Raw genomic sequence first — 13,037 nt, 5'->3', positions numbered from 1 at the left:
TTTTTATTTTCGCTTATTTTTGTCTTAAATGATTAATTTATTATTTAAAAAAATAAATTTTATTGTTAGTATAAATCTTTTATAAAATAAATTTAAGGACCTCTCAATATGATTTCGCTTTAGGCCACGAGATCCATTGAGCCTCCCCTAATATATCCCCACAATAAGAACACCTCCGAGTTCCAGCCCAAGTTGCATTCGACCACTCAAATTCTAATATAAAATCTCCCGCAAAGGCTACACCTGGTCCCGAAGGTCAGAGTGTAGTAAGGAAAGCTAAAACATCGTCAGAGAAATAGGGGGAAAAGAAAATAAAAGATCATTCAGTAAGTAAAACCAGCTTTCTGCGGACAGAACTGATAACGCGCAACAGATAAAATAGTCAAATAGAGGAAGTCGATAGAAAAAGAAACTAGGCTTATCACAATTACTTTGGTTATCAGATTTTTAAATTCCAAAACAAAAGCCACATGATCCATCGCAGCCACGTCGGCACACCACACAACACTGTATCACTAATCACAGTCTAAGCTAAAGCTAATATCAAACTATTAACACGTTTGTCGATATGAACAGAAGTACATGAAAAAGCAGATCCCATTATCAGAGTTAGAGTTTCTAGTCTCTCCTCTTCTTCTTCTCTTCTTCCTTCTCAGATGCATTCTTCAGCTGAAAGAAAGAGAAAACAAAGAGTCACTTCAACAGCTAAAACATAGAAGTACCAGGCATTTCATCACGTAGGAATTTATTATAGCATAAGAACTGAAATATCTCCTTACCATAATGATCAGGATACGCACGAAGACAGCAACAAAGTCTGTAAATAGGGTTAATGCATGCTTAACGTAGTCCAAATCACCCAAGTGAGCCCTCTCAATAATCTCCTGGGTGTCAAAGACAATGTAGCCCACAAACACCAAGAGTCCCAAATACAACTGCCATAAAACAGGTGTTAACGGAATATAATGTTAAGAGAAACTTGCAAATAAAGGATATGCAGCATAAAAGAAACAAAGCATATACCTCAAACTTGAATAGGGCCATGGAACCGCCAAAGATGGAGGAAGCAAGTTGCAACCAACAGAGGAGGGAGACACCTGATGAAAGAAGGCCCCCAAGGTACAAGTACTCTCTGCGCCTTGCCACCATGGCAGCAGCTGAGAAGCAACCAAATACCACAGCACAACCTACAAAAGCCCCAATCACAATGCTGCAATGGAAGAAAATTAAGAATCAGATGCGCCTCCCTCAAGGATGTAAACCTTAAAGATGTTAAATAGTCAGTCTAAACTATATGAATTGCACAATCTAGCTGTATATGCACTAGAAACAATACACAGCCATACAATATTACATAGGCTATGACAAGAGTACAGTAATGAGAAAGGCAGTTGCAACAGTCACTTAGCACTTTTATGTCAATGCAGCAGTTAAACTCGAGGCTCAGACAGTCACCAGCTGAACTAGGTTGGATGTACAGGCCTTGAAACAGACAAGCTTTAATTTTAGTCCCTTTGCTTGTAGATTTCAAGCTCCTCTCCCCCCTCCCCTTCCCCCCTCAAACTCAAACAAAATAAGGGCAAAATATTCTGGTGTATTAGCATATAAAAGGAAAAATCCTGATCGTAAAATGGAAGAAAACCAGAAGTGATGCATTCCAAAGCAGCAGAATTTGCAATTCAGATCAAGCATCGCAAATATAGAGACCTAAACTAACACATTAGACCACACAACAAAGAAATCCCACTTCCAAATCAGATGCAAAATCCAAATCAGGAAGGAACTCATAAAAATCATGGGTTTAGCACAACAAGATTCAAACTAACACACTAGAAAACAGAAGCTATATTTTCAAACATGAAAAGGGACAACATTGAAGGACACACACCTTGGGTCGAAGTCAATGGCCGCCTTAATTAGAGTACCAATAGAAGCCCCTTGAAAGAGTGCAGCCGCCATCAAAAGCGCCACCCTTTTTTGCTGCTCACCAACAATAACAAAAGTATCAGTTCACATTCAATAATCAGCATAACCACAAAATTGCACAACTAAAGAAGTTCGTGACGAGGGACTGCTAAAGGGCAGTAAAGTTAGCGAGTACCTCTTGATAAGGAGGGCTCAACAAAAGCAACACCATGCTTCCCATGCAAGCCAGTGTTGTGAGTAAGCCACCAATATTCCAAAGAATGTGAAGGTAAACCCCAGCAGCTGATGCTACTAAAGCACAGCATAGAGTAAGATAGACCTATAACCATGAAAGAAGTCAAGATCAGGAAAAGGCACTTGTCATGATAAAACCCTATATATTAGAAAAAAAAAACTGGAGAAAGAATATGTGGTACCAAATCTGCCACATTGATACAGTTCAATGCAGAATTAGCACTCTCTTATTTTAGCATGATTTCAATTAATCAATCAAACCATTGATTCATAAATGATTTTGATATTAATTATCTAACGCGAGTTTTATTGTTTCGTTTTTGTTGATACATAGGTAAACGAATAAAAGCATAGCTCCCTCGTTGATACATAGATATACATTGATACAATTCATGGTGTAAAATTAGAGCTCTCTCTAAATTTGGCATGACAACTTCAAAAAACTAACCAATCAATACATCGATTCACGAACAATCTTCTGATATTAATAATCGTCTAGGTACACATCTAAAAGTATAGCTCCTTTGTTGATACGTCAATATACATTGATACAATTCAATACAAAATTAGAGCTCCCTCTAAATTTGGCATGACAACTTCAAAAAACTAATCAATCAAAATGCCGATCCGGCAACGGTCTCCTGATGTTGATTATTTTACAGGAGTTTTAATTGATACATACACACACATCTAACAGTATAGCTCCTTTTAACCTACGTAATCTTATTCTTTTCACTTATCGGTGATCAACTGTTTTATGTTTAAAATCTTTACAATTAGTTACCAAAGCGTTTCTAGTAACATTTCAATATATTGTCAAATTTTAGTTAATTAAAGAAATATTCAAATAAACCTTCAACGAATTACTCATGATTTTCAATTTACTTTATCTTTTTACCAGGCCAAGGACACAAAGGTAATAATTAGGGCTTCAACAAATTTCAATTCAGTTTGTTCTTCTTTCTACGTCAAGAAAGTAAAAGTAAAAATTATGTCAGTTCTCAACGAACTAACGAACAATCCGATAAGAAACGTAGCCGCAGGGCAAAAGAGCTTGATTCTTCTCATCGAATACATTCAAATATACATAAACCGTCAAAGCAGTGAAAAAAGTAGAAACAAACGCTAACAATGAAACAAAAGTAGATAATACCGTAAGATATATGAAATCTCAATCAAAATTTACAGTATAAGAGAAAAGGAAATGACCTGCTTGAGATGAGTTTGAACGAGAGGAGAGATCTGGCGGAAGTTTTTGAGAGAATCGTAACTCCAGCTGTTGCGCGACGCCGATTGCGGGTTGAAGAACGAGGTAAAACCTTCCATGTGGAAAATCTCAGGAGCGAGCAGAGAATATTTTTCAGAGTTCACGTGTAAACAGTGCTATACCGGAAATGCGAAGTCGTTACCTGAAAGGCGTTGAAGATGTGTTTATATAGGTGCTAGTTTTCACGAATATTTCGTTGCTTCCAGAATTTACAGGAAACAACGAACAAGCGCCGTTTTCTTGTGACTTTACATTTATAGCCCCCACAGGCCACAATAGAGATTTTAATCTTTACATTTTTCACTTCTTTTTTACATATCGGATAATTCGAATTAAAACTATTATCGCCTTTTACAAATTCGAGTTTACCCGTGTTTCTTGAAAGAAATGAAGCACCGCTTAGTATTCTGCAATTTTAAAGAGTACCTTTTTTTACTTAGTTAAATAAAATTATGTGATTAAAGTTTAATAGAGTTGGCAAAAAGAAAATGACAATGTGGAAAAGAGTAATATTTTAAACATTAAGTGCAGGGATAGGTAGTTAAGGGAATTATTGGGTCATTGGTTCCGGAAGGAACTAGACAAAACCAAATAATATTACTTATATGCTAAGTTACAAAACATCTAACGACCAGAAGCTGGTACTTGGTAGAATTGACTGGGTGTCAACTACACGTTTCCGCGCATTTCAGCCAATTGAAGCCTGCCATGTCATTTATATTATACATATTTTTACTCCTTTTCAGATTGCAAAAAGCGGGTTAAATCCTAGAAGGAAAATAAGTATAAAACACAAGTACATAAACAAGCTTCCCCGAACCCTCAAAGAACAAAATGAGCAAAGGAACCTGCCTTTTCGTGCAAATAAACTATGGTTCACACTTCACATTCTCACCTTAAACCAGTGAAACGCTTTCGAGCAAGCTCAACGAAAGTTCCATTTCAGTTTCCACAGTTCCATATTATTATTGTGCACAGCAGGTCTAGGTAGTTGTCAAATGTTAATGCACAATGGCTTTAAGTTTCTATGCATGACTAGAATACATCTGTAAACATATATGAATACACAACTAAACTCTAGATTTGCTAAAAGATTTACTTTCATTAGTTAGCTATTTTTACATCACAACAGGCTAAAAGAAAGAACGAAAGAGCTAGATGTACTTTGTTTATAATACTCCACATGTTTGAGAATTTTCTGGTAAGGGAAGTGTAGATACTGGGTCTTGGATCTCTTGGCAGAGCCCTTGACGGTAAAGCCTATGCTTTCTCAAAGCTTCATGGCATGGAGAAAAGAACTCATGCCGGAGGGCTTCCTCTGCACTAATCCTCAATCTTGGATTCGACGTTAAACACTTGTCCACAAGATCAATAAGGGAATGTGGAATGATCTCTAGAAAATCTTGTTTTCGGGTGTTTCTTAAACACCAATCTCGTAATCTTACAGGCGACAGAGATTTTAGGTCAAATAAATCCTGTTTCATGGCAATGTACTATTCAGAGCTATGAATAGAGCTTAATAAGAAAAGAACAGTTCAAGAAAACACTGGAATTATTAGTACCGCTGGAAATGAAGATTCTCGGTTGTGTAGTTTGGCCACTTCCCACAAATCTTCACTTCCTTTCAATTTGACGATTTCCTTTATGTTCCTGATAAATGAAATATAGATTGATTAGCAAATTCTCTGTATCATTTATCACAGTTCTCAATGGCAGTGAATATAGATAAAGAATCTCACTGGTCAGGATCTCCAGCAAATGGTGTTCGGCCAATAATGAAATAGAGTAAGGTGACACCAGCTGACCAAATATCAAGTTTTGTACCTTGATGTACAGATCGGAATAGCACCTGCAAATGAACCGATCATGAGGCCCTTTGTCAGTGGAATAAGCAAAATATGCCGATGATGAGGATGATGGTGGCCAGTGAAATTCTTGATTACATATTTAATAGTCCAAATTTTACTATGAAGATGTAAATAAGATGACTTCCGACTATTTCAACTAAATCTAAGAGACGAGTATAGCATGAATGAACATACAGGGACAGGCTAAGTTATTACAAGGCAAATGGATACACAATTAGCTAATTGCTAACCTCTGGAGCTCTGAAACCCTTAGTTCCAACACATGGTCCTTCTCGCTTGTGTTTCCCGTCCCCTGGCAACAGTAGAAAATTAAACCCATTGCAGAAGTTCAGGCCCAGTAAAACATGAAACCACAGTTTCGACCAGATCTAGTTACACAAAAATAACAGACCTTTGCTTTTCAGCAAACCAGCACCACCAATGGCAATTCCAGATGAATGCAATGGCATTGGAGTTGGGTAAACATACTTCCTTTCTGCTTTTCCAGGAGTTGCAGCAACCCTTTTTCTCTTGGAAGTTGGACCATTCGTTTCTTCATGGTTTGAACCTTGAAGTGCTTCTTGCACTAGGTTAATCAGCTCTTTCCTACCTTGAGATGGAAGGGGTTCTCTCAACCTTTCAGCTGATGGTGTCCTATTGCTTGTTGCATCCTTTGCTGAGGTTATCCCCGAACCATCAGCACCTTGACTTTTTTTAATACTCCTATGTGCAATATCTGCGCTGATCTTTTCTTGGTCAGCCTTCCTTTTCAGGTTTTTCAATCGTATTAGAGGCTTAACACCTTTTCCTGCTTCCTCATTGATGCCTTCCTCAAGTTTTGCAATGTATTTTCTTTGTTTAATTAGAGGAAGAGACTTGCCAAGGGGTATACGACCATTATTAGAGCTTGTGGCATGGCTCAACTTTGTCTTGTCTGTGAATTATACATATACAGTTCTTAGTGAACATTCAATGGTTGATACACAAGAAAAGAGAAAATGATAGAGATTGAACACGAAGTATGCAACGTTATTGGGAGTTAAAAGTTAAAACAGCCTTAGGGTCTCTTTTGTTTTATAGTGAGCTTGGGATAGTGTTGCATTTCTTCCATTTTTTACCTTAACGAAGCTTTCTTTCTTCGGTTAAAAAGACACTTAAAATCATAATTGGAAACTTTAAAGCACAAGACATATTTCAAGCTAAGAAACTTAATCAGCACGAAGAGGAAGTACCTGATGTTCCATATTTCTGGTGCAGATCCTATGAAACATATGGGTAAAAGGTAATTAGATTGTATATGGTCAACAAAATAGCAGGTAGGAAAATTTCTACTAAGTTGAATAGCCTACTTACCAGGGCAAGGTTAAAGTCAATGAGGTAACCTTTATTAGCCTTGGTAGAAAAAAGAAAGTTTCCAGGTTTAACATCTCTATGAACAATACCCTGCATGTAAGAAATTAGAAGTTAAATATGTTTTCAGGAAAGCCATTCAGTTCATCTTCATCTTTTCTGATACTCGCACCTGTTTATGTAAACCAGCAAGTGCCCTGAACATGCAATAGCCATACCACCGGAGCTGGGAAACATCTATATCTCTTTTCAAGACCTTAAGTTTGAAACATGACAGTAAACATGTTAAAGTAATGACTATATTGACATTTAAACTAGATAACTCAAAAGTATAAGATAACTGACCTCTGGTCTATCATGCTGGACATGCTCTAGAACAAGGCAATCAGAATTTCCATTCTTGAATGATCCTTCGTACTTAATTACAAAGTTCTTTCCCCTGTCATAAAGCAAAGTTCTTAGAAACATCATAGAGCAGATATACTTATAGATATAATATATATGCATGTATTCACGAGTATGTATCCATGGTTCCTTGAAACAAGCTCCTATATCATTACCCTAAGCGCTCTAGCATCTTCAACTCATTAAGGACATGTTGTTTGTTAGCGTTTGGGTGAGGACCTGCAAAGTCAGAAACAACGTATCAAATTATTGATCACCACCAAGGCAACATAAGGAGAATACATGGATTTGTATCAGAGAAACTCAATTCCAAAAGAGCATAGATGCTCCATTTTACCATTTCTTTGATAATGAAACAACTTTTCAGCATACAAATAATGCACAAGAGTTTAACTAATGCCACACTGATGTTGAGATTGAAATTTGCAAAATAAAGCACCACAAAGCAATCAAATAATGAAGATGGAAGAATGCCTCAAATCTTTTGACGCATCTTCAACCTATACTTCAATATATTCTACCTTTGACCTTGCACAGTAAAATAAAAGAGTATCCAGCTACATCTTTCCACATACTTGTCACGAATGTTAACAAGTCAAGTTCAACAATATACAAGAATGAAACATCATTCAACTGCTAAAGGATCTCGAAGATAGTCGTAATCAGATAGTACAAATCAAAGAAATTTAAATTTAGTTTAATAAGCCCAACAGTTTGCATATCATACATTTAATTGCAAACTTCACTCCGTCACTCTTTCTCCTTGCCCTGTACACTGTCCCGTAACCACCTGCAAATACAGCCATCAGAATAGACATAGTCATGAACTGATATAAACTTCAGAACAATCATCCCTGTAGATTGAAAGCCATTCACAGGTAAATACCTGAACCCTCTTCATCCTCCACAATATAGGACTCAAGGTTAGGCAATTGTTTTTCCTCTGATTGATTCTATAAAACAAGAACCTCAAGGTTTACATCACGATATATAGCAGCAAAAACACAAGTCAAATAAAATGCTGCTCAGAAGCTTACTTTTGTGGAGTTACATACGAAATTTTCCCCATTTTCTTTGGGATTTCCATTCCTCTCTTTAATACTCATGCCCAAGTCATAGTTCTGTGTGTGCTTCAGCTTCATGGGGATTGACTTTGCATCTCTTCTGAGTTGTACCTTATCGAGAAGCAGACTGGCAGCATTATGAATCTTGGGTGACTTGGAGGTCCTTTGCTCCCTGTGATTTAGTACATCCCTTTGAAAGGGTTTAGAATTAGGTGATGATTCTCGGAGCTGCTTCTGACCAGCAGATTGTGTGTGCACTAAGATGGCATGATTCTGTGGAGGCGTATCTGTTTTTGCTGTTTCCATGTGGAGAAATGCTGTCGTACATTTTATGGTAGCATTCTTTAAAGGAGTATCTTGAGGGGATTTGTCCACCTTTGCTGGATGAGTCTCACTGCAGTTAGTGTTTCTATTACTAACAGGATAAGAAGCGGGTTCTTCTTCGTTGCCTCCCACAAAATTTTCCATTTGAGTCATCCTTTCAAAACCTTGGACTGAAGCATCAGCTGCAGATAGCAGAATTTCCATTTCTTTGTCCACTTTTGTACAGGAATTTATGTCAGAGTTTATTTTCCTTTCTTTTGTATCAACCATCTCAGCAGTTATACTGGTACATGTGGTTTCCAATGAACTAATGTGAAGTGGCTTTAGCTGAAGCACGGGATCTGTGATACTTTCAACTGCGGTTGATTTAGGGAAGTTGAACACGCTATGACTAAGAATTTTAGATTTACAGATAGGTGTGTGTACAAAATTTGTTTTACAATTGTGCTCTCCTTTGTCTATCTCCTCTTCACATTCATATTCAACATACTTAAGTCCAGAACTTGATGGTCTGGCACTACCTTCAATTATCGAAGAAGATCTGAACATTTCATAAACTCTATTAAAGTCGCAAGCCAATGACAATGGTATTCTTGTCAACTGGTTCATGCCACAACTCAAACTGCTATTGGGGAGATATGCCTGTAACAGAATAGAAGCATTTTGTTCTTTTGTCAGTCGCAGTTTTTTGAAGCTGTTTGCATGAGAATACTCTTAACCAGAAGGTTATACAGACCAACAACTGAACCCAGCCAAAATTGAAGCATGGGAACTTCATGAAGTGCTGCAGTTAGTCTCCAAATAATGCCCCAAAAATGCTGAAAAACTCTCCTAGTTCTACCGTCTAACTCAAAATTGCCTGAGATCTAAAATAGGGCCTTAATATCCCAAACATAGAGTCTGCAGTTGCTTTGTATCAGATCTAACCCTAAATTCCTAATCCGCTACAAGCAAATTTACCAGACAGATCACGTTACTTCAATACTAGACACTCCTAATTTTTTCACCTAATTCAAATTAGAAAAAACATTGACGTTTTTACAGCATATTAACAAGCTCATTAACATTTTCCTTATAAGTAACATAGTTCTTATCTCATCTGTGACTGGTAATGCTAATTCTACAAAGGTTTGACTAAATAGTAGCAAAAAGTACACCTTAGCTAACTAGACACGCTCACAACTTCTCAAATTAAAATAAGAAAAGCACCGAATTAGTTACCTGTCCACAAATCCTCCGAGTCATTGAAGGCAAATTCACCATCACTTGGCTTCCTTGCTCAACTGAAATAAACAAACAAAATACTCAAATTAATTGTGATATTTCAATCAACAAAATTAAATTTTTATGGAATCGATAGGTTTTACCGTCAAAATTGTTGAAAAATCTTCTTTTAGTAACCACGTGTGAATACTGAACCTCCGATCTAGCTCTCTTCCTTTTCCTATAGTAAGCCCTAAATATACACTCACTCACTCGTCTCATCTGGAGAGCTCGAAACTCCAGCTGAGGCACGTAAGCCGGAGACACATTCGCATTAGCAAAGAATTTCACGGTTGATACAAATCCTAATTGAGAAAAAGTGACGAAGTAATTGCTCGTTAAATGGAGAGGAGAATTAGGAATGAAACAGAGAAACTCGATGTAATCCGGCGAAGTAGAAAATAAGGTGCATTTGGAGGAAAGCTCCGACGGCCGAACTGGTCGTCCTGTTGATAATAGAAGAGCGAATATATGCCATGCTTTTTGTATGTCGGAAATAGCAGTAGTGGTGGTGGCGGAGAATGAGGTTAGTTGAAATTCCATTGATTTTCAGATCTGAAGGTGGAGAAAAGCATGTGATTAATTTGCAGAGAAATGAGAGAAAGTGAAAAGAGTATCAGAGATGAGTTTTGGGGGGGGGGGGGGTAGGGTAGAGATAGAAAGAGAGGAGCGGGAAAATGATGAGCTGTAGGGTTTGATAATCCCGCCAATATATTTATCTCAAATTGAAACGATAAAATAAGTCAAATAGAAGTTAAATGCATTTCTTATCAGGCCTTTATTATTGAACATGGGCTGGCCCTTTAATCTAATATATTTGTTGAAATGACACCAGATAGCCATTTTAAAGGGCTGCCATTTAATAATTAGTCAGTGTGTCCTTAATTTTAGTTTTTCAGTTTAATTTCCGGACAAAATCGTGTTGAATTGTCCTGAAATTAGAATTTTTAGTTTAAAATTTCATAACAAAATAAATATTGGTTAATCTCTAAATAGTATCCTGAGAATGACTATCTATACATTTGCCCCAATATATTTAAAACCTGATCCCAACCTAATAAATAGTAGTTTAAGAGATTAGAAATAATAGTATCCGAGTTTTAGCCAAAATTATCCCTTATATTTAAGGGTAGATTCAACTTTATCCTTTAAATATGACTTTGAGCACTATTTGTCCTCTAAGTTTGCAAAATATGAACATATGTAGGCCCCGTTTGGCCATGAATTTTCCCAAAATAAATTTGAGATTTATTTTCAAAACTCATGTTTGGTCATAAATTTTGCCCACATTTTGGCAAGATCCCAAATCCCAAAATCACCCCAATTGCTGATTTTGGGCCAAAATCCCAAAACTTGAGAATTATATACATGTTTTTCCAAAATAAAATTGGAAAATATGTTTTGAAAACGTATGTCCAAACACATTTTCATCTTCAAACCAAATTTCACCCAAATCAGATTTTTCAAAATAAATTTGGGATCTATGGCCAAATGCTAGATTAGTCTAAGTAAACATAAAATACTCACTTCCGTTTGAAAACTGACGGACAAAAACCCACCTCTTTCTCCCTCAAAATCAGTCCATTTCCACCAGAAAACCAAACTCTTTCAGCCCAAGAATCAGCCGGTTCTGTCACTCTTAGTCGCATAAAGAGCTCAAAAAGATTCCATCGATTTCTTGCATCTGGAATATTTGTACCTTGAGTTTAGAGATGAATCAGAACTTTAAAAAAATTGATGTTGAGTTAGAAGGACCTTTTATTTAATTTGCTGAAAATTGAAGTGACCTTCTAACAAGTTGCTAAGCAGCTTAAGAAAGAAGAAAAATACTCCACGAAAAGCTTGATTGTGAATTATTTAGGATAAAGCAAGATCTGCAAGAAATAAAAAACGTTTGAGAACTGAAGCTACAAAGAGTTTTGCACATAAGAAAATGAAACAATTTCAATCTGAAACTTTTACCAATAATTAAGTAATCACCATATGCTAATTTCATTTTACTCTAGTTGATTTGTAGAAAATCAAACTGCACTGAAATGAAACCAGAGGAAGATTTATATACTGGAATGGCTCAGCAAACATAACTTTCCGTTTAGCTCTTCACACCTAAATGCAACAGTAATTTATAGAGTATATATAATTACGAAGATGAGAACCACCTAAATTATCAAGATCCGTACAAAGATGATTCAGGAATAAGTTTTGATTCAATAGCTCTACATAAATTAGATACGTAAAAATGAGCAAAGCCTCGGTCAAAAGTAATTGAGAAAGACAAAGACAAAAAAATCCAGCACAATAATGCAGATGACACGTGAAAAAAAAGCAAAAGTGACATAAAGTAGTGTTACAAGACAACTTGACTTTAAATTGAGTGGAAATAATAGTTACAAGATGACAAACAACAAGGGAATCTCTGCTCAAGCCATGTGACGATGGGGCCTAATGAAGTACCCGATAAGCTAGAAAAGAAAAGCTTCTGGAAATGTTATATATATATATATATATATATATATATATATATATATATATATATAGAGAGAGAGAGAGAGAGTGAGTGATCAACAACATGTTAGCAATCGAATATTTCTTGTAAACGCCAGTGCGAACATGAAATCCGTCACGAACCTGAGCCAATGTCAATGCCAGATATCGATACTATGAGGGTGAAAGAGTTGTGTTTTCTGGTGAAAAAAAATAAAAGAAAATGGACTGATTTTGAGGGTGAAAGGGGCGGGTCTGTCCGTTAGTTTTCTAACCAAAGTGAATATTTTCTGTTACTTAGATTAAAAGTGCTTATGTTTTGCAAACTTAGAGGACAAACGGTGCTCATAATCATATGTAAAGGACAAAGTTGAACCTGCCTTAAAGATAAGGGATAATTTTGGCTAAAAACTCGTATTCACTGGCCATCTTCGGCTCTGTTTAGAAAAATAGCCACCATTTTTTTGGAACTCCAAGACAATAGCTTTTTCAATTGATGAATTAACCAAAATAGCCGACCCCCCAGCCGCTTAAAACTAAAAATAGCCCGTGGGGTATAATAAATATATATAGTTTATGTATTATATGTGTATAATTGTGTATAATTAATGTATAAGCTATGTATATGGCTAGAAAAAATAAACAATAAATATGAATGGCTATTTGTGTAAAGATCCCTTTTCAATTGCAGGGGCTAAAAAGTGTTTATTTGTGAATTTTACCCAATTAATATGGTGAACCATTGTTCTTTTATATATTCATTTAAAGTCGCGTGAAAATCAATTCAGTTCTTAATTTATGAGTGGTTAACGAATTATATGTTTTTTCAATCATATTATCACATTTTTATTGTCTTAGCTTAATTGGGTTGTG

At 36.3% G+C, this 13,037-nt stretch overlaps 2 protein-coding genes and 1 long non-coding RNA gene across 3 annotated transcripts; all 3 read right to left on the bottom strand.

Moving 5' to 3' along the window:
• LOC109231285 (bax inhibitor 1-like) lies at positions 380–3,644 on the bottom strand. Its single transcript, XM_019396899.1, has 6 exons — positions 3,370–3,644; positions 2,102–2,245; positions 1,889–1,980; positions 1,024–1,210; positions 780–935; positions 380–669 (listed from the first exon to the last, which is right to left on the bottom strand). The coding sequence occupies exons 1-6, from the start codon at positions 3,484–3,486 to the stop codon at positions 619–621; spliced, it is 747 nt and encodes a 248-aa protein (XP_019252444.1). The 5' UTR covers positions 3,487–3,644; the 3' UTR covers positions 380–618.
• On the bottom strand, positions 4,412–10,308 carry LOC109231284 (probable serine/threonine-protein kinase cdc7). Its single transcript, XM_019396898.1, has 15 exons — positions 9,785–10,308; positions 9,639–9,700; positions 8,067–9,059; positions 7,916–7,982; positions 7,757–7,819; positions 7,185–7,248; positions 6,970–7,063; positions 6,797–6,880; positions 6,628–6,717; positions 6,507–6,534; positions 5,687–6,208; positions 5,526–5,587; positions 5,167–5,276; positions 4,990–5,077; positions 4,412–4,902 (listed from the first exon to the last, which is right to left on the bottom strand). Exons 1-15 carry the CDS (start codon positions 10,221–10,223, stop codon positions 4,597–4,599), a joined length of 3,072 nt encoding a protein of 1,023 aa, XP_019252443.1. The 5' UTR covers positions 10,224–10,308; the 3' UTR covers positions 4,412–4,596.
• On the bottom strand, positions 11,234–11,765 carry LOC109231856. Its single transcript, XR_002068855.1, has 3 exons — positions 11,643–11,765; positions 11,436–11,554; positions 11,234–11,364 (listed from the first exon to the last, which is right to left on the bottom strand). It is a non-coding gene; the product is annotated as an uncharacterized LOC109231856 (long non-coding RNA).

Source organism: Nicotiana attenuata, chromosome 8 (genome assembly GCF_001879085.1).
Source record: "Nicotiana attenuata strain UT chromosome 8, NIATTr2, whole genome shotgun sequence".
NCBI lineage: Eukaryota > Viridiplantae > Streptophyta > Magnoliopsida > Solanales > Solanaceae > Nicotiana > Nicotiana attenuata.
This window is presented reverse-complemented; position numbering and strand designations above follow the sequence as displayed.